Raw genomic sequence first — 20,187 nt, forward strand, 5'->3', positions numbered from 1 at the left:
CTGACGCATGTGACGTGAGCCTCGTCGTTGAGTTGTGTTTAGCTCCCACGCGGTCGTTCGAAAGCCACGATTTTCACAAACACGAGGTTTTAAACGTTACGATATATCGAGATATGACTTTCCCATAACGGCATTTTAACACATTAGCGTATTAAGATGGTGTCAAAATGGATTTAACCGTGGCACCTATCACTTTGGGGTGCACGTGATGACATGCCCGGGCTTGTCTGATTATTTGGCACGGCCGGACAGGAGGTCCACGCGCCCATCATGGACGGCAGCTTTCCTAAACAACTTTTTCCACACTTTTATTTGGATGGACCGCCGGAGACTAAACCCAAAAGCAATTATGCAGGCTGGGGCTCATATGAGCGAGTGTTTGACTCCAGCGCGGAACTGGTAAGACTTGAAACGCCATTATTATAATGACATGAATGAAGCTTATTGACAGATCCACCCTGATCATAGCATTTCTCATTTGCAAATCATGTACTTCAATACCCACGAAGCACGTGTATTGGTTTGCATGTAAATGTGTATTTGGGGAAATTATACGTGCAGTATAATGTTGTATTTTGGATTTACCACCATGTAATGAATGACCATAATTCACATCTGTATTGTGCTTTGTATTTCCAGGGTGATGCTGAAGGAGACGTCCAGCATCGTTTTGAATCCCAACACACTGTGAGAGGAGACCAGTGGGTACCAATCAAACCAGCAGTTACCCCTTTATTTCCACCATGTGAAGGTATTAAATTCATTATTATTTCTTGATATGGATTTAAGTCATTTTATCCAAATCCTTTTTGAATCCATTTGGGCCCTATGCTTCTATTTATGTTTACTTTTCGTATTGAACATCATTTTATTTTAATTAAATATGTTTTCTCACATAAACTTGAATTTTCTGCATATTATTATGTCTTTTCTCTTTGATTGTAAATCACAAAAAAAATCGTTGGAATCCGTCTAGTCCAAAATAATGTCAGAATTACATTTTACAAAAACAATTGGGATTGGTTTATCCCCAATATGGACATTTTTTTGTTGTTATAAAATAACGTCACAATGGTTTTAACATCTATACAGGCACTTAATTTCCTTTTTTTTTTTGTGAAATCTTTAATACACTGATAATTGATGTTGTTTGTTCAATTTTTTTCTAAGATGCCAAAGTCTTGTCTGGCCCTCCACCCGATCCGATGGATTTTGCAGAGCACGTAAGCAACATAACTTAAAAAAAATATTTAGTTTTAGATCAGGGTTCCTCAAATCTTACCCTGGAGGCCCGGAGCAGGGTAAAATTTTAGGAACCCTGTTTTAGATGGTACTTTTGTCTTAAACATCTTATGAAGTTTGCACTCTGAAATTTTGAAATTTTCATCAAATATTTTCGCACATTAAAATATAAATATGACCTCACTTTGGGTCACTCATGTTTGCACACTACCTCAAAAACTTTTGTCTGTCGTAAAAAAAATTGAACCACGTTTAATTTTCAGCTTTTTTGCATCTGTAGCAATTATTTTGAAAGGTGTTTTGACAATTCAGAGCCACCATACAAGTGAACGGCAAAATCCAGAATAGTGTCTGACATGTTGATTCACTTCGTGGCAAATACAAAGAGATAAAGACAGATAGTGACAGATAATTGCGGATCTTTTTGGAAAATACGAAGTGTATGGAAGATTATAAAGTATTGAGCTCAAGTTAACTACAATGTAAAAAAATTTTTTTCATTTAAATTAAGTATAATCAACTTTGACTAGTTATGAGTTGCTATAACTTTTAAAGTTGAAATAAGTTAAGCTAATTCAACTTTATTTTATAAGTTATAGCAACTTATCACTATCACCTCATAACTTCAGTATAAAAAACTAAAAGTCAATTTTTTTTGCACTTAATTTTTTTATGTAAGCTTCTTGTCCTTCATCCATTTGTAGTGTATAGTATTAATGTTATGAAGACTTTATTTGTGTTGTTTTGCCAGTTTTTTTGCATCAAATTAATTGATACACATCAGACTTTGTGTGCAGGATTTCATGTGCGTGACAAATTTGTAGGATGACGAATAGGGAAATTTCTTGGACTTTTCATCTTTCGTCTTTGCCACTTCAGTGTAATGTGCTTTTACAACACAAACAACTGTTTTTCCTTTAGATGCAGTATTTTTACCAGCATCACTGTATGGATGCTTTCTCCACAATGGGTCATTTGCTTCAGGATGACTACTCATTTAATAGGGATCGGGCGGAGGTGAGTAGGGTCGTGTGTGTGTGGTGTTCACAACTATTGTGCAGTCTTTATTTTCTTTATTGATTTTGGTAACCCTGCAATAGTTGTGTTGTGTTTTTATGTCAGGGTGTTGTGAACGTGAGCTGGTACAGGAAATATCTCGAAAGAATGAATTACAAAAGGTAAGAATATTTTTTTATATGAATGCACCATAAATGTCCTATCCTGAAGGAAATGAACTTATCAGACTCTTAGATATCAGAACACGCACACAGACACAAAATTCAAAGTGTTTTAGCGTTAATTTGCATTAATAAACAACCTATTATTATTTTTCTTATAATAAATATCATTTGGTTTCATTGAAGGGTAATTTTCCAATTATTTTATTTGAAAGGATAAGAATCATTCATTTTCATACACATTATAAAGACACCTTGATAAATAACATTGTCAAAAGTATCTGACTTAAGTAATCACATAAACCTGGTGTGGTTTTAGGTGTCATGTTGGGCGTTACACGAGGAAGATCCGTCGAGTCCATCATTTGCTGGCTGATATTGTCTGTGATATTCCTTCATCCGTTCTCGGCAAACTCCTCCATGAGGAACTGACATCACAGAGGGAACAACAGCAGTTCTGTTCAGATTTCACAGGGGGCGCTCTTGGATACACCAAACTGTTTGAGACACAGGCCGGTGGTGGTGATGGATGTCTGATCTTTCCCAGTGGGCCGGCATTAAACAACCTCAGTATCCTTCTCTTAAATTCTGTCTATTATACCCTGGATTCTGGAAAATATTTTGATAATATGTCCAGGGATTTGTCACGGGATCGTTTAATTCTTGGCTTATTCACACTGCCACTGATTTTCTGAAGATAAAGTAAAGACACGTGACATTATTGATTTTGTACACTTGGTGTAATATTTTCTGCTTTGTTTTAAGTTTGCTTATGATCAGCAGTTTCTCGAAATCACGCTTGTGCATTTATCTTTCTTATTCGATCATAAATTAGTGCATGGCTTACAGTTTTATTAGGCGGGGTGAATGTTCTCCGCTTCCTATGTTCCTATGTTTTTCATTGTTTCAATTCCCGATCAAAAAGATTCACGATAACTATTAAATTGCGTCATCGCTACTGTAGCACAGGACGCATTACTGGCCTGATCTAGGCAATGTTACTAAGTCCTTATCCTGGGAAAGATCCTGGGATCAATCCCATGGCGTGTTTGGGTTTACACCGAGGGCACTTTTTGTAGCAATTTTCTGGGATCACCATTATAACAGTTGTGTGAAAGGGATTTAATGTTAAAAAAAAATTTGTATTCTGTTTAGTTCCTTTATTCCCATTCCTCAGATTTCCACAGGGTGGTGCCAAAGTACAAGGCAGACAAGCCTCCCAGTTTTCTCATAGACCCTAAACCTCTCACATTTGAGGTGAATGGAACCATTAAACAGCTCAGTCTTGGAAACATGGAGGACAAAGGTGAGATTTAACATATGCACATAAAACACCACCTAGATGTTGGGCCAGAGTCATTGTCATTCATTTAATATTTATGTAAACTAATTTCTAATATGTTACACACCCTTTCTCATACCCCAGTAAAATCTTAAGGGACGTAATAATAATATTGTTGTTGAAAGATGTTGTTTTATTATTGATCTTGTTTGCTCTCTCAACATGCCAACTAAATGTTGCATTGCCTTTATAAGCAAATGCTTGTTTTTCCAAGCCTAAGCATGTTTCATGTGCTATCAGAATATCACAAGTCTTGACACAGTTTAATATGTGTGTATGTAGGTAACTTGGCTGTTCGATCAGACTTTTTTTGTGGTGTTTGGTTGCTGGGAGACCGCCTGAAGCCATATACACAGGAAGTCATCCAGACGAAAGATCGATTCTCCTGCGTCACTGTCAGGTGGGTTTAAACCTTTGTGTCAGATGCAGCAACCCTTTACCAATATAGCGACTCGGCTTTTAAGTTTTAAGTCATGTTTGGGTTGAACATCAATACTTCGCACTCGCAGAATGTACATATTTAGACTAAGGCTGTTGATCGATTAAAATATTTAATCTAGATTAATCACATGATTGTAATGAGTTAACTCGTGATTAATCACACATTTTTATCTGTTCTTTATTTAACTTAATTTAACACTTTTCAAGTTTTTAATACTCTAATCAGCATGGGCATGGACAAATATGGATGCTTTATGCAAATGTATGTTTATTAGCGCCTCTTTGCATGCTTCAGATGTGTCAGTCACCGCGAGAAAGATCGTCTTTGAGTATTATCGCTCTTTAAACATCAATTATATCATGCACTTTATTTTGTAATTCCTGCATTTGTAAAAGCTAAAATATCAGGCGTGCAAGTGGATGGACACGCATTATTTGTATTAGGTAATCATTTAGGACCGTACAGCATTCAGAAAACATACAAATTAAGATAATTTGAGACTTTGACTATTTACTGTCTAATGCTGCATCTCAATTTATCCGACAATGGCTAAGCCAAGGGTCAAACAGAAATTGCGTGTAGCAGTTATTGCACGTTAATAAAATTAGTGTCATTAAAATAAATGTACCTTATGCGTTAATTTTGACAGCCCTAATTTAGACACATTTATGTGTTCCACCTCATGAACATGTTGGAGGTATTAATATTATTTGTAGTTATGATAATTGTATGTAAGGATAATGGCACGTGTGACTTTTAATGTTACATACCGGTAGTTATTCAAATAATCGCTAGCAGATTAGGCTGGGTGGTATGTTGAGTTTTGTTAATATATCAGTATTTTGATGCAGGATGAGATGCGTGAAGATCATGCACGTTTTAATAAATGTGATCGTGACATGAGGCTTTAACTTGGAAAAAAACATGAATTCCACTTTTTTTTTAGTATACAAGGCTATATTGTATACTGAGATATGACGCTGAGTCAATACTGCCTAACCCTACAGCTGATACAAAATGACCTTCCTTGTTAAACTATTATACAAATGACTTATTTTACTATTTCAGCTGAATGACTTCAGTTCCAGTGAATGTTTTACAATGTCAGTACATCCTTGTGAGCAAAATTTGTATATTTTATTTTTCAATTTGGATTCAAATGGCAAACTAGTTTTATCTAAGGTTAAATGAATTTGTCTTTTTGCTGTTGCCAACTGTTTAAATCAGACTGGCATGTTTATAGAAATGTTTTGGTTAGACTCTTTTTGTCCCCATGCCATACCCTAACATCATAACCCCATATTTTGCACCGATTAGCAATGCTAATAATTTCTTGAGTAAACATTTTTTCTTTATTATTATAATATTATTTTCTGTTATATTTCAGATTTGATTTAGGTTTATCATTTAGATGATATATGGTGAAAGATTGAAGAACGGTTGTTTTGTTCTTTCTCTCTCCAGTCCACATATCCCAGATGAGCTCGTGGTGGCCAATGAACGTGGAGCAGCGTATCTCTGGACCGTGAAAAAAGGGTACGTGTGTGTTTTTGAGTACAATTTGTGTTATCAGTGTGCTTGGCGTTCATCCATGACATCTGTTACTGTTACAAACTGTTCTTTAGTTTAATACGTCCCGTTCTTTAAGTTTATCTCAGTAGATGTCTTGATGTTAGTCTTGAACCCATCCTTCCTGTTTAGTGACTGCAATCATTCACCCAAAAGTACAAATTCTTCCTTCATTTACTCGCCCTCATGCCATTACAAAGCAGTTTGACTTACTTGATTTTATAAAGCACACATTTCTTTCCAACATTTTTGCATATATCATTAAAGTAAAAACTGTGTTTTTCAAGTTACAAATCTATCAGAAAGGAAAATGAAAGCATTGAAAGACTAGTTTATATGAGCCGTGTGCCACATTGTTTTCTATATGATAGCTTTGTGTGAAATTGTTTTTAATGAGCTGAGGCTAGAACTGTATGAAATAGACAAAATTTCGATATTATTTTGGTATACTTGTGCATTTTCAGGCTATACGGTATAAATTTGATAACTAAATGAATGTTAAAAAAAGCCTTGGGATAAACTGCCCACAACAAATGTCTGTTTGTACAAACTTCTGAACAAATTAAATTGCAAAGTCTATGAAGCCTCCTCCTATAAAACAATATTATATAAAAAAAAAACAATAATATAAATTGATGTTTGTATGTAGCTTTTATACAAAATTTAATGTAAACTCAGTCAAATAAATATAAGACTTTATGGTTCACCTTTAAAATGAATAAGGCCTCCCTTAAGTCAGTCAGTGATAAATGCTGTAATGCAGGGGTCTCAAACTAATGTTTTATTAATTTATATTTTGACATTTAAATATGTTTTACTATTTAAAAGCTGCACAAACTTTTTTTATTTAATTAAGGCTTAAAATATAAAAAATAAAAACCATACTAGTAAAACTCTGTAGTAGTGTGTCGCTTTTGGACTTTTTAAAGTACATTTCTACACATGAATACCCAAATTTTTGTGCCTTATTTAGTTATAATAAGTGAAAAATCGAATTAAGTAAATATTTGTTTTATCCGATTAACCGAAAAACAATCGACCGATTAATCGGTTATCAAAATAATCGTTAGTTGCAGCCCTAAATGACCGTATACAATAAATCTTTATATTATGTTTACATGCAAGTCAAAGACTCATGTAAGATGTCACGATCATCTTTATTAAAACCATGTATACTAAACAAGCATTGGTTTTAATCCAGTGAACGCATAGACTGATAAATTGTATAAGAATATTGCCTTGGAAAAAGGCGTTTACAAATGTAAATGTTTTGTGAACAATTATAAAATTTTTGGTGTGATCTTTTGCTTAAGAAGATGCTTTATGGTGTCTGACAGTCCAGTCCCTCTTTAATTTTATTAAAAGTGCTTCCATTATTTTCATTCTTGAATGAAGATCCAGTCATACAGGTTTAGGACAATATAAGTGTGAATTGATCTTAATGAATAGATTACACCATATTTGCCCTCAATGATAAAACTTTATTGTTCAGAGTTTCAGCCGGGCTGGAATGAGGGTGTGCATCTTTTGTTTGCTCCTGACTTTTGTCGTCAACACAAGTACCACAGAAATCTACAGCAGTTTTTGTGCTGTAAATCACAGTTTCCCAAACTTACCACATAAACCAAACTTGACGGTCAATTGAATCTGTCCCAACACCGAAAATTCACTGGTTAAGCTGATATGAAGCAATCATACGTCACATCATCACTGTGTGAATGTTGTAACGTGTCCAGAAGTTAGTGACACATTGTTTTATCCAGATTGCAGAAGTTTCGAGAGGAGGATGCTAACCTGTATTTCAATGCGAAGTCACCATGGCGATGGTGCGAGTTTTCGTGCCACCCAAGAGTGATGGTCTTTGCTGACAGGACGGGGGCGGAGCTTGCAGACGCAAGGGTAAAGTGACGTCACTGTTGTACATTAGTAGTGGCCTAAACTCAATTTTGGGAAAATTAAAAAAAATTCATTTCCCAAACCACCAATGACACAACACACATCAGCATAAATCAAACACAGCAAACTCTTTATACCTGACTAGTATTATTGACATACAGTGCCATATTTTTGTAATAATAATAATTGTATGTAATATTTGACTTTGTTAATAATGTAGGACAATCAAAAAATATTTGCTTGAGCCAGCTTTAGCTGGGTTTAAATTTAAGTTGTCACTTCCTCTTTATCAGAATCGTGACTGTTATCACACATTGTTTCGGATCGGAAAGACACCGGCTTGTGTAACAGGAGAGAGGGTGATGTTGACCAAGTATCTGAGCGAAAGCCACGCCCATCATCACCTCATCACCACCCAGGTAATGACATCACGGTTAGTCACACGGTTCATGTGTCTGAAGCCTTGCGTCAGCTGTTAGGCTGAAGGGCGTGACTGTCTCATTGGGCAAAACAAACATCCTGTGAGTTCACGTGATCCTCCAGTAAACAACCACTATGAATACTGATCTAAGTCAATGAAACGATCCGATCACTGTACACATACAGATTAAATCAATTTTAAGGACTTTTATCTTTAAAGGAAACACTTATTTTGGGATTTTTGTATAGCATTATGTGTAATTTAAATACCCATAGTATCATTCTTTACATTTAGCATGTTTAAGGTCATGTTTTATGTTGTAGCGTAAGTAACCTGAAGTAACGTCAACATCGTGGTACATTTTTTATATGGTACTCATTTAATACCATCTGATACTGGCAACCACAGTATTTTAGGGAAGGAAATAAAGCACTTTTTATTTCCTTGTCCACAGTTTTCTGCCTACCTTATGGATGAGCGTGTTCCATGTGTGCCCATGCTGAAATGGGATCATATGATGGAATCCCCGCCAGTGTTTGCCTGCGCTCTTCCAGGACCGACCCAAAATGATTGCAAAGTGCTACTGGGTGCTCAGAAATCACAGGAGATCATGTTATTGCAATACAAGGGTGAGCTTTACATTTGATCAGCACGTGTGTTATATCGGAGTAAAACCATAATAAGCAAAACACATTTGTCAAATATAAAAAGCATTGGGTCACATGATCATTAATTCCAGCTGACCCCACTGAAAGATGGTATGTTTAAAGTCTTAGAGGGATAGTTCACCTAATAATGATAAAACCCCATGATTTACTTACCCTCCAGCCATCCTCGATGTATGATGATGACCTGTTTTCAGACGAACACAATCAGCATTATATACGAAAATGTCCTGGATGTTCCAAGCTTTGGTAGTAAATGGTGCTTTTGATCCTTTAAAAATTGGATGGCTACCGTATAGCCATTTTGCATTTTAAAATTTTTAACTTCCTTTTTTTAAAGAGAGAGTTCACCCAAAAATGAAAATTACCCCATGAATTATTCACCCCTTAAGTATATATATGATTTTTTTATTGGAGTTATATTAGAAAATGTCCTGGCTTTCCAAGCTTTATAATGGTAGTAAATGGTGCTTCTGATTTGATGCCCAAAAAAGTCTATCCATCCTTCACAGAAGTAATCCACATGGCTTCAGAGGGTTAATAAAGGCTTTCTGAAATCTAAAACGGGGATTTTTTCATTCCTACGCTACATCCTATACTTCATACGCTGGAAACACACTTTCTGGCGATTGTGCGTCTGTTGTGCCGGAAGCTAGTTATTTAAGTTTGTAATGTTTTAGATTTTTTTTATTACAAAATCCCATTGATTACCCTCGAAGGCCTTTATATATCCCCGGGAGCCATGTGGATTACTTCTGTGAAGGATGGATGGACTTTGTGATGCTTCAAATCAAAAGCACCATTTACTATCATTATAAAGCTTAAAACAGCCAGGACATTTTCTAATGTAACTACAAATAAAAAAATCTCATACATTGAGTCTGGCTTAAGAGGTGAATAAATCATGGGATAATTTTCTTTTTTGGGTGAACTATCTCTTTAATAAAAGGAAGTTTTATTAAAGAGAAAAAAATTGGTGTTTGGGGTGAGGATTGGCGTTCATCCACTTATGTAGTAGTTGTTGTTGTTTTTGTGTGTTTCGTTTTTTTAAATGTGAATAAATAAGTGACGGGTATCATAAGATTTTCTTCCTGTTTCTTGTATTTCTTTCGTTCATGCATTATAATGAATGAAGGAATGAATGATATAAATAAACATGTTTCAAAGTTCAAGTTAAAAATTTTAAAATGCAAAATAGCTTTCATAGCCATCCAATCTTAAAGGATTTGTTTTTAGTACTGTAGGTAACTGATTGAATCCCATTACGAAGATTTATTTAGATTATACAGAAAAAACCTGGACAAATAAATTACTTAATCATAATGTGATGATGTACAGGTGGCCGTGAGCATGCCTGTCAGACTCGGGGTCCCATTCAGAAGCTCTTCAGTCCCAATGAGAGTCTGGACCACGTAAAGCTTCTGCTTCCCCATAAGAGACACCTCGCTCAGAAGAGACTCAGTGTACCTGCTGCAGGTAAGCATACATCACACTTCAGACCTGGTTTAATGCATTTAAAGCCTGCCCTACTCCATTAGATCTTAACTAAAGTGTCTTCTGATGCAACAATTGATTGTTTTTATATTTTTTTCAGGTCTCGCAGCTGTACAGAATAAGGACTACATGTCTTTATTCCAGCTCACAGAGACTGGAGACATCTTTTATCAAACGCTAAAGTTACACAAGCATCAGGCCAACACCAGTGAGAACCTTAAAGAACCAGCTTCATCATCTGCCAATGTAGGAGAAACTGGAGCAACATCCAAGGACATCCAATCCGCTATAAGCAATGTTGATGATGACTCGGATAGTGAGGCACATCCATCCGAGATTGGTCAGTTGGATAAAAATCAATCCCATGCTTTGGATACAAATAAAGATGCTGAAGAAGCATCAATGCCGAAGAACCATAAATCAAAAAAGGATCGTGGTTTCCAGGATGCTTGGGATCAGTGGTTGAATCCTATTTTCCAAAAGGCTGCTTCCAAAAAACAACATTTTCGTCACCAGCAAATCAAAACCAAAGATATAATGGACTTCCGGATCATCGCGTCTGATAAACTGGAAGAAGATCGCCTTGAGAGTTTAAGGGGAAGCCTTCACAATGTCATGAGGAAGAAAGAGCCGGTCCTTCATTGGTTAACGTACCTGCCTCATTTAAAGGTTACACCCGTTCCTGATCCTGTAGATCCTGCACAGTGGCCGGACGATCTGAGCCAGCGATTGACTGCGGCATGGGAGGGCGAATGGAAAAATTGGTGGGAGGAGAAACTGGGTTTGAATCGAAACGAGAAAATCGCTGCTCTTCGTAGAAAGCGACGTCGAGAAAAGCAGGCCAGAGCCGGGAGTCGCGTCTCGCTTTTTGGAAGCTTCACCTCGTCTATGAGTTGTCAGGGCGATCTGTCCGGTTGGTCATCTGCGGCGAGTCTTTGTTCAGATGGAGAGGCTTTGGAGAACTCGCAGGCCATGGAAGAGGTGGATGTGAGATCGGAAACGGAGATGGAGCAAAATTGTAAGACTACGGTGAACGATCAACAATCTATAAAATCTGCCCGAAGATCTCCCCCAAAATCTAAAACTCAAAGCCTTTCAGCTTCCCTGTCGAATGACCAACCAACAACCCAGAACCAGAAGTCTGCAAAAATGCCGGATTTGGGAGTTTCAACTTCGGTCAGCTTACCACGATCACCAACTAGGCAATCGAAACGACTCAAAGTGGAGCTTAGTTGTATATTTGGTTCCCAAAAACTGGAATCTTTATCGGATGGTGGAGTTTCTTTTTCTCAGGTATCTTCCTCATCATCCCAAAGATTTTCCCAAGTCAGAACACCCACACGAGGCTCCCAGCCAAAGAAAAAGTCTCGCATGGGTTTCTAAATGCCGGCTGCAAACGAGGAATGTTGCAAGGCAAGTGACCTACTTTTTGTTTGGTGTCGAATGTTAGCGTACTGTACAGGGGCGGGTTGTGTTTGAAAGAGGAACTTGAGCCAGTATAGGCCATTGCGTAAATCTTGTGTGTATTTGTAATGAATATCAACTATCCAATGTTTGGACCAATCAGAGCATGCCTTCATTACTTTCTCTATGCCACTGCGTGCAACCATTGTTTGAGTTTACATAACAAGTACTTGCAAAATAGCTATAGGGTAAAACCAGGCTTGGTATCGCAGAGCAACGTCAGAGTCATGTTACTGCTTTACATTTATTTCTTTATCTTTCCATTTAATCCAACAATAGCACGAAGGTTTTTAATGTGGTATTCAGTGCAGCTCTGGTGTTGTTGCTCAATGTTGTCATGGTATGCATTTGTATTGTGGTTCATTTGAAATGTGTGTTGTGATGTTATAATGCCTTGTTGCCCATCTGTTCTTCAAAGGGAACCGAGAAAATGTTGCTACACTGTAGGGCTGGGACGTATTTTGAGTTTTGGTAAATGCATCGATTAGGCCTGTACTATATTTGGGGGGGGGGTTGACTAAATAAATGGCTAACAAAAAAATCTAAATTCTAACAGTGACATTGCAATGTTTTGTTTTTCTGCAACATGAATTGTGGTATAACGCTGTTTGAAAGGAATTAACTCTCATACTGGAAAAGGAGTCTGAAATAGTTTTCTTTCCTTTTTTTTTTTTTGGCGATGCTACGGTAATATATTGTGCAGACCTACTGTCGGTATTTTATCGGCTGTAGCTCTCTGGACTGATATGGCCCTCGGTATTCGACGCATATTGCGATTCATCCTTAAATTACAGAGATGTGAATTTCGATCTATCGCCCAGCCTTACTACACATTGCAAGTAGGGATGCATAACAATTAATCGCGATTAATCTATAACAGAATAAAATAAATTGTTTACATCATATTAGCTGGGCAAACAAATCGATTTTTAAATTTTTTCCCCCGAGGTTGATTCAAAATCGATTCTCAAAGAGCAGAATAAATTTTTTTCTTTCATATTTATTTCCGCAAACATTAAACGTAAGATTAACGTTAATCTAATTACTAGGCTTGCCGTGATAGTCGGTGAAACGGTGATAACCGGTGCTTCAGCCTCTCACCGGTTAGATCACTTGCCCACCGCGACACCATCTTTCACCGTCGTTTTGATATTTTCGTGTAATTAAATCATTTAGTTTCGTTAGAGAGAGCAAACACTTACAACTGAATGTGTCTCCTGCCTGAATTCAGCGGAGCTGAACGCGTGTCACGTCACAGAGCAGCAGGTGTCAGGTTTCATTTATTTCTGTCAGAGTTTGCGAGGCGAGCTGACTGACCAGATGATGACAGAAGCCGCATGCTTATTCGTTTTTGTTATAATATACATATATGATGTTTAATATAAGCGAGATCGTTTTGTTGTGTTTTTCATCAAGAAAAATATTAAACCCATCATTCAAGCAGCGCTTTTATGGATAAGTAGCCGGTTGCTCTGCTTGGGACTGGCGGGTTCTGTGAGAATTACCTGCACACATTGACTCAAGCACTTAAGTAAACCAGCTGTTGCACTCGCATTGCACGCAAATTCAAATGCGATTTAACGCAGCGTACGCAAGCGCTGCATTTAAACAGTTGCGTAATTCAAAAGTGAAAGTAAAATGTGCACGTCTGCATGCGCATTTATAAGCCCCTCCCACCCGGTGATATCGGGATCACCGAGTTTGTGACGCACCGATTAACCGGTGGGAAAATTATGTCACCGCGGCAACCCTACTAATTACTAGTCTTCTTTACTAGATGTCACCCTCTTTTTTGCCTTGCGCGATGTTACCAAGGAGCGAGAGGAAAGCCTGTCATTCATTCATTTAGTGCTTAAAATGGCAGTTTCAGGTGCTTCATCGACTTTTATGCCACCTTCACATAAAAAGTCAGAGGTATGGAAGCATTTTAGATTTCGCAAGACGATGACGATAGTGTTGTGGTTTTTAATTTCTTTTTATTAATACCCACTTGTAAACTGCTGTTCACTGTTCGTTTTTATTAATATAGTATTAAATCTATGTTCATTGAGTTGAATCGAGAATAAAAAAACTAACCCGAGAACAGGAATCGAAAATTGAATCGAGAATTGAATTGATCCGATAACTTGAGAATCGAAATCGCATCTATATCTATCTATATCTATATATATCTATCTATATATATATCTATCTATATATCTATCTATATATCTATCTATATATATATATATATATATCCTTTAAATTATAATATGCTTTCAAAAAATATATAATATTTTCGTAATGTATATTAAATGTAAACAAAACACGACTCGTACCCTTGGAGACGGTATCACATAACATTTTAGTGGTTTTGAAACCTTGTTTAAAACCTCGATATACCTTGAAACCGGTGACCGGCCTATGCCTACATTTTGTCCTAAAGAGCCCGCTATCGGGCATATGTCTGACGATTGTCAATACATAATGATGTCGTCGATTGGCATAACCCTAGTGTAGATTACTTCTGTGAAGGATGAATTAATTTTTTTGGGCTTTATAATCAGAAGCATCATTTACTACCATTATAAAGCTTGGAACAGCCAGGACATTTTTTAATATAACTGTGTTAATAATAATTATATACAAAAAAGATTAATGTATACATTGAGTATAGCTTGAGGGTGAGTAAATCATGTGGATATTTTCATTTTTGCTAAACTATCCAATCCACTGGTTGTGAATTGGCTTGTCTTGTTGATAATGTTGTAGTTGTACTGTATTTTTGCTGGGTGAAGATCAAATTTCGCTGGTATCTTGTGGCATTGAGAAAATTTCCAACATCTGTTTTCAGTTTTCTGCATGTTTATGATAATTCTGTTTGACATCTGATTGGATGCGGTTGTTTTGAGATTTATAGCCATTCCATATTTTCGAACATAAAACAGACACACAAGATCAGAATTTCAAAATAGCTTTTTTTAATCATCAACATTTTTCATCTTCGCATGACAAAAATAATAAGTTAATATCTACAAGATGCTATACATAAAGTATGTTTTTTTTACATTTTACAAATGTACATTTTTATATAAACATTTTTTACATTTTAAGGTTTTTTAGGCTTTTTTGTGCAATGCACATTTTCAGCATACAGTAATTGTGTTCGTACACACACACACACACACACAAACATTGGCTAATGTGAAACTTGTACTAAATTGGCAAGTAGGTTAACAACATCACCCTCACATACACGCAAAAATAAACAAACACACTTTTCTGTTAACACCGAGTGCACCACGAAACGTCTCTTGACCTGTATGATCAGAGTCGGCGTTCTCCAAGCATACAGCTTTCTTCGGTCACACATTAACAATCATTTTACAAAACTGTGCAAAGCACCAAAGTACAAGTCCTACGGTGTTGAATAAATAACAGTCTACTGTACCTTGGATATGTACTATTGAGCTGCCTGGAATGTTGACAAATCCGGACATGCACCGACTACTAAAAACAATACGGCTACAGGTATTTTTTTTGTCTACAAATTTAGCTGCCAGTGTTGTGCAACGGTGATTTTTTTCACTTTAGCTTAACATGAATAATTAAGAGAGATGTAGACAGGCTTTCAAGCCCTAAAGAGTTACAAAGTTGAAAATACAATTCAGATATTTTGTGGTTTCACTGAACCCAGGCACAATGGCACCTTGCTGTTGAATCAGCCAGGAGAAGACTATGACATCATGGAAGATAACAAGGAAGTTCACAAAGCTTCCAGAGTTGATTCGATCACTTCCCCTTTGATTTTTGAAAAGTGACGCATCTCCATTGGTGGTCGTGCTCTTCGGCAAGTGGTTACGAATGTATTACAGTCTGCGTCGCTGGGAGCGGAAGTGAGGAGGGAAGTAGGGTCCTTCCGCGTCACTTCCCAAGGAACTACTGAGAGACTCTTCTCCAGAACTTAAGTCCTCACTCGAGTCCTCACTATAACAAGAAAAAAAACACACACAGTCAGATGCTATCATGTGATGTCAACAAAAACTACAAACACCTCACACACCTTTCCTTACTCACAGGTGATGCACAATTTCGTCACAATTCTCCACCTACATTCCATTGCTACACCTAGTTTGGTGTGTATGCATATTTTGTCTAGTCCTTTATAATTTTTCTGCGTCACTCAGACCTAGGAATTTAGTCAGTGATTTAGTGCCCTTGGTGAGTAGAAGCTATATAAACTCGAGGGTCGGTTGCTAGGATGCGACAAACCATTTGTCGTTATCATGTAACACCAATACAGAACATGATAGAGGAACGCTGGGTGGAGCGTACAGAAGGAACTTCAGCCTGTGCTGACAAGACCAAGGTTGTGACGTAAATGTGCGTGTTTGTAAAACACCGGGGTTAAGTAATGTCATTGTAATGGAAAAACCAAGTCTGGTAATGCCAGGTGGTATTGAAACCAGAAGTTGTGATGACTTACAAATAGCAAATTTCTTCCTCTTAAAGAAATTGTTTACCTTAAAATGAAAGTTAGTTTATATTTTACTCGTCCCCAAGCCATCCTGGGTGTGTATTTCTTTCTTGTTTCGGGCAAACTCAGTCGGAGTTATATTAGCTAATATCCTGGCTCTGTACAGCTTTATAATGGCATTGGATGGTGCCCCATTTTTAACCCTCACGAAAACCCATCACTTACCCTCCAAAGATATTTAATAACGTTGTGGATTCGTTTTTGATGGATGGATGCACTTTTTGGAGCTTTAAAAATGGGGCACTATCCAATTCCATCATATAGAGCCAGAATATTAACTTTGAATGTGTTTGGCTAAACAAATAAACTCATATACACCTAAAATGGCTTAAAAGGGTGAGTAAAATATGTTTCTTATAATTGACTGCATTTGTTTTTTCACAGATGGGATGTTTACCTCTCGCTCTCGTCCCAGACGCCCTCCGGGATGGTGGGTAGCTCTGGAATACTGCAGTAGCTGCTGTGCAAATTCTGCGCAGTTCTCCGCGATACGATCCAAACCAGTTTCCTGTGGTCAGGTTTGGCACATTCTGGAGAGGAATACTGCTTCATACACTGATCTACGAGACCTCGCCAGTGCGCCAGGTCAGCCTGAGAGATCTAAAGAGAGCAAACAGATACCGTATTAAACACCAGCTTACATAAGACCAAGGCAAACGGCCAGCATAATTTTGGAAAGGTCTGATTTGACAGGTGTGTCAGCCAACAGTCTGCAGGAAAAGGCTTTGACTTTTATGTGCCATGGTATATTTTTGAAAAACATTTGTGGTGACTATTTTTGTACATAAAACTGCCTTTTTTGCATTGACAGTGTTGCGATTAAACTTGAAACCAAACAGCAGTCTGTATTTATTAACTATTTCGGGTGCGTTTGCAATGTCTGATCTACTTTGATTTTTACCTTCAGATGTCTCTGTATGCGATGGGCGATCTCTAGGAGGTCTGATGACTTTAAGGCATCGATCTCCTGCATCAGCAGAGATAAGGCAAGCACCGAAGGCTTTAAAAAAAGAGGAACAAAACCATTAATATAAGCTTGTGCATAACTCATTTCTGACATCTGTATGTGTTTGTGTGGTAATTCTTACTTTAGCTTTGGAGAAGACAATTCTGCACAAGCAGGCTTTTAACTCCGCTTCTAGTTTGTCGAGGTTGAGGACATTTTTCCTGAAATGGAGAGAAAATGCATGTCAGAAAAATTGCGTTTAAGACTATCCTGTCTAGTGTGACATTAAATCAGAAGATAATCTTCGGTTTTGACAGCTGACCGCCATATACACTGAGAAATGTTCAAAGTGCAATCGCCAGCCCTGTTTATCAAGTCAGTTTTTTTATCTGCTATGCATGCACATTTATAAAGTTTATCTGGGTTTAAATTGAAGGTTTATACTGTGGCTGGCGTCTTACCTGCCGGAGGTGTGCGAAAGTGCGATGGCATGGTATAAATGCAGGAAGGTTAAGGCTGTGACGGCTTTGAACTGGAAGTTCAGTTTCTCTGAAATGATCTTCTCCATACGGCTGAGGTCTGAGACGGTAAATTTGAACTGGCTGATGCGAATGAGCTCGTGGCTGGACGAAACATCGCACTCTTCTTCGGTCGCCCGGGCGGCGATCTGGAGGCAGCTTAGGCTGATACATGCCAAATACTTTGGTTGAACCTTTCATTAAAACACAAAGCAGATCAGTTTAATCCAAATGGTATTTAGACTGGGAAAATGAGTTGTTTTATAATCATGGTAAACTGTTTACCTTCATCATGGCTAGAAACCTATCCAGCAGGTTAACGGCCAGCACAAAGGTCTGAGCGCTGTAACCAAAAAAACTGGTCAAGCTCCAGAGATCCTCCACCCGGGCATCTCGACATTTGGCTGAAACTCCATTGCTATTCTGTAAAAGTAATATTTTTGGTTAATTGTGACTTTATTGTTCAAATGTTTAGGTGTTTAAAATAACTTTGCACATGAATGGTGTTTTTTTACAGGAGCTGTCATTTATTGTATCACATGATGTATTTGTAAGGGATTTTGTTAAAGCAGATCACCTCTTGGGTGGACTCGATCAAACTCAGTCCCGTTTCCTTTGGCAAATAATAAACCTCCTGCTCCAAATTCGCCTTCAGCTCTTTCATTAGTTTGAAGGCATCCATGTTTTCACTTTATCTGGGTTTCAAGTCTTCAAAACCTTTAAAAGGACATAGAAAAACAAGTGAGTATATGCAGTTCACCCAGGGCGGTGGGTCAAGGTTTGCCCAGCCCCCTCTGCTCAGCTGAGCCTCGGTGTCGGGTTTCGCTGGTTAACGCCTTCTCACTGGAGATCCAAACAAATAAAGCCCGACTGTTCACGGAAAAGAAATAAAATCGTCGTTTTGCGAACTCTTTACGTGAAATAAAAACGTCAAGAATGAAAAAATGAAAGTGAATGTCGCAAAGTGGATTGCAGTTGATCCGTCAGCTGGAAAATACCTCGGACGGAGGGGGAGGGGTTATAGCTTTACACTCCTGTACAGTTCGTGTTTTTACATTTAAATGCAAGTATTTATGTTTATTTACAATATAATAAGTCGACACGTGTGGTATTAGACAGATCTTTGCGATTGAATTGAATGTATTCCGAATTAAACGTAAAACGAAACAGTTAACGGATTAAAAACATCAGAGACCCATAACCATTGAGAAATTCGGTTATTCCATAAAAATAAATTCTAAATTTTCATAAGGTTAAATAATAGAACGTTTCCTTTCAGTAAAAAGCAATGTAAAAATGACTCGATAAATGCCAATGAAAATCCTGTTCACAAATACAAGCATAACCAAACATCAAGCCATTTTGAGCGTACAAAAAATAACAGGACATTTAAAAAAAGCGACATTTTATCTAGAGAAACGTTATTAAAGAATCAAACATGTTAAATAATGACACCAATTGAAGATAAACATAGATACATACCAGAGATGTTAAAAGGGCATATTGTGTTTGTATATCCGAGTCGTATCGTCTTGTTTTTCTGAGCTTCTCTTTCCTTTTGTTGATGTTGAATTTGGCTCCGCCCATTTGGGCTGTCACGTAGGGAACGTAAGGCTCTGTGTGTAGATACAGTTATGTATTTTAGGGCTTGAACTTCTGTTAATTCTTCATTTTAGTGCGTTTGTTTTATGTTATGGATGCGAGACGTTGTGTGCGTTATGTCGTATTTAACACATAACGCTTTATAAACTACGGTTTTGCCTATGAGATATAAATCTCACGGACCAATAGGAACTGCCAAAAATGTAGCGTTCAAATAGTCCGCCCAAAATCCTCGACGCTCATTGGCTACTGCATCGTACGTAATCTTCTGCAATGACTGGGAAGGCGACAGCTTGAGCTGTGCTTTGATTGGTTGTTGCTGGTTTTTGTTTTGACAGGGTTTCTAAGGGTGTAGAGAATGTACTTAAAACATTAATCTAGCTGATATTTATCATATGTGTATTTGTTTCACGTCATTTGAATTTATTGAAATATCAGTGTATAAATCTATCCCAAATGCAAAGTGAATGGAAATACAGTTGTGTTACTGATGTGTTATACACTCACTTGGGTCATGAATCATGATTAAAACTGTTTCGGTAACATAAAGTGAAAGAAATTTTCCTCTGACGACTTGTTTATTTATGTTTTTCCTATTAAACTTAATGTAAGCTGATGTATTTCAGAGGTGTATATATAGTTAAAAATTTTCGACTATATTCAAGTTTAACCACTATTTAATTTTTTGCTAGGCTTTACATGTATAATCGTGAGACCTTGTACTGTATATTCATTGTATGTGAAAGTAGTCCCTACAAAACCATCAACACTCCAAAAATCCCTTCGCCAGAAAAAGTAGTCATCAGTGATGACACATTTTCTAACTTCCAAATAATCTTCATTGAAAATGAAATCCCGATCACATCTACATTTGCTTTTGGTCCCTTGTGGT

General features: G+C 37.3%; 2 protein-coding genes across 3 annotated transcripts; one reads left to right on the forward strand and one right to left on the reverse strand.

Annotated features, from left to right (window-relative positions):
• On the forward strand, window positions 1-16,751 carry taf1c (TATA-box binding protein associated factor, RNA polymerase I subunit C). 2 transcript variants are annotated; one of them, XM_065243842.2, is made up of 15 exons: window positions 1-399; window positions 640-751; window positions 1,171-1,223; window positions 2,164-2,259; window positions 2,365-2,420; window positions 2,740-2,990; window positions 3,598-3,726; window positions 4,045-4,162; window positions 5,669-5,740; window positions 7,537-7,672; window positions 7,963-8,088; window positions 8,545-8,719; window positions 10,094-10,231; window positions 10,350-11,662; window positions 16,614-16,751. In XM_065243842.2, the coding sequence occupies exons 1-14, from the start codon at window positions 271-273 to the stop codon at window positions 11,630-11,632; spliced, it is 2,874 nt and encodes a 957-aa protein (XP_065099914.1). In that variant the 5' UTR covers window positions 1-270; the 3' UTR covers window positions 11,633-11,662; window positions 16,614-16,751. The 2 variants fall into 2 exon arrangements, with proteins under 2 accessions (XP_065099914.1, XP_073668669.1); XM_073812568.1 differs by having other exon boundaries at window positions 372-399; window positions 2,343-2,420.
• On the reverse strand, window positions 14,657-19,639 carry ccng2 (cyclin G2). The gene is made up of 8 exons (XM_065243845.2): window positions 19,176-19,639; window positions 18,271-18,410; window positions 17,979-18,116; window positions 17,637-17,887; window positions 17,318-17,396; window positions 17,131-17,229; window positions 16,627-16,829; window positions 14,657-15,679 (listed from the first exon to the last, which is right to left on the reverse strand). Exons 2-8 carry the CDS (start codon window positions 18,373-18,375, stop codon window positions 15,562-15,564), a joined length of 993 nt encoding a protein of 330 aa, XP_065099917.1. The 5' UTR covers window positions 18,376-18,410; window positions 19,176-19,639; the 3' UTR covers window positions 14,657-15,561.
• Window positions 19,640-20,187: the final 548 nt, after the last annotated feature.

The sequence above is a fragment of the Paramisgurnus dabryanus genome, chromosome 18 (genome assembly GCF_030506205.2).
Source record: "Paramisgurnus dabryanus chromosome 18, PD_genome_1.1, whole genome shotgun sequence".
Lineage (NCBI taxonomy): Eukaryota > Metazoa > Chordata > Actinopteri > Cypriniformes > Cobitidae > Paramisgurnus > Paramisgurnus dabryanus.

Excerpts from the sequence above, each read along its gene's own strand:
- ccng2 (XM_065243845.2), bottom strand. The coding sequence starts at position 18,375 with ATGGATGCCTTCAAACTAATGAAAGAGCTGAAGGCGAATTTGGAGCAG. Across the intron at positions 18,117-18,270 it reads TGATCGAGTCCACCCAAGAG|AATAGCAATGGAGTTTCAGC; the intron begins GTGATCTGCTTT and ends TTACTTTTACAG. Across the intron at positions 15,680-16,626 it reads GTCTGGGACGAGAGCGAGAG|TGAGGACTCGAGTGAGGACT; the intron begins GTAAACATCCCA and ends TTCTTGTTATAG.
- taf1c (XM_065243842.2), top strand. The coding sequence starts at position 271 with ATGGACGGCAGCTTTCCTAAACAACTTTTTCCACACTTTTATTTGGAT. Across the intron at positions 400-639 it reads TTGACTCCAGCGCGGAACTG|GGTGATGCTGAAGGAGACGT; the intron begins GTAAGACTTGAA and ends TTGTATTTCCAG. Across the intron at positions 1,224-2,163 it reads CGATGGATTTTGCAGAGCAC|ATGCAGTATTTTTACCAGCA; the intron begins GTAAGCAACATA and ends TTTTTCCTTTAG.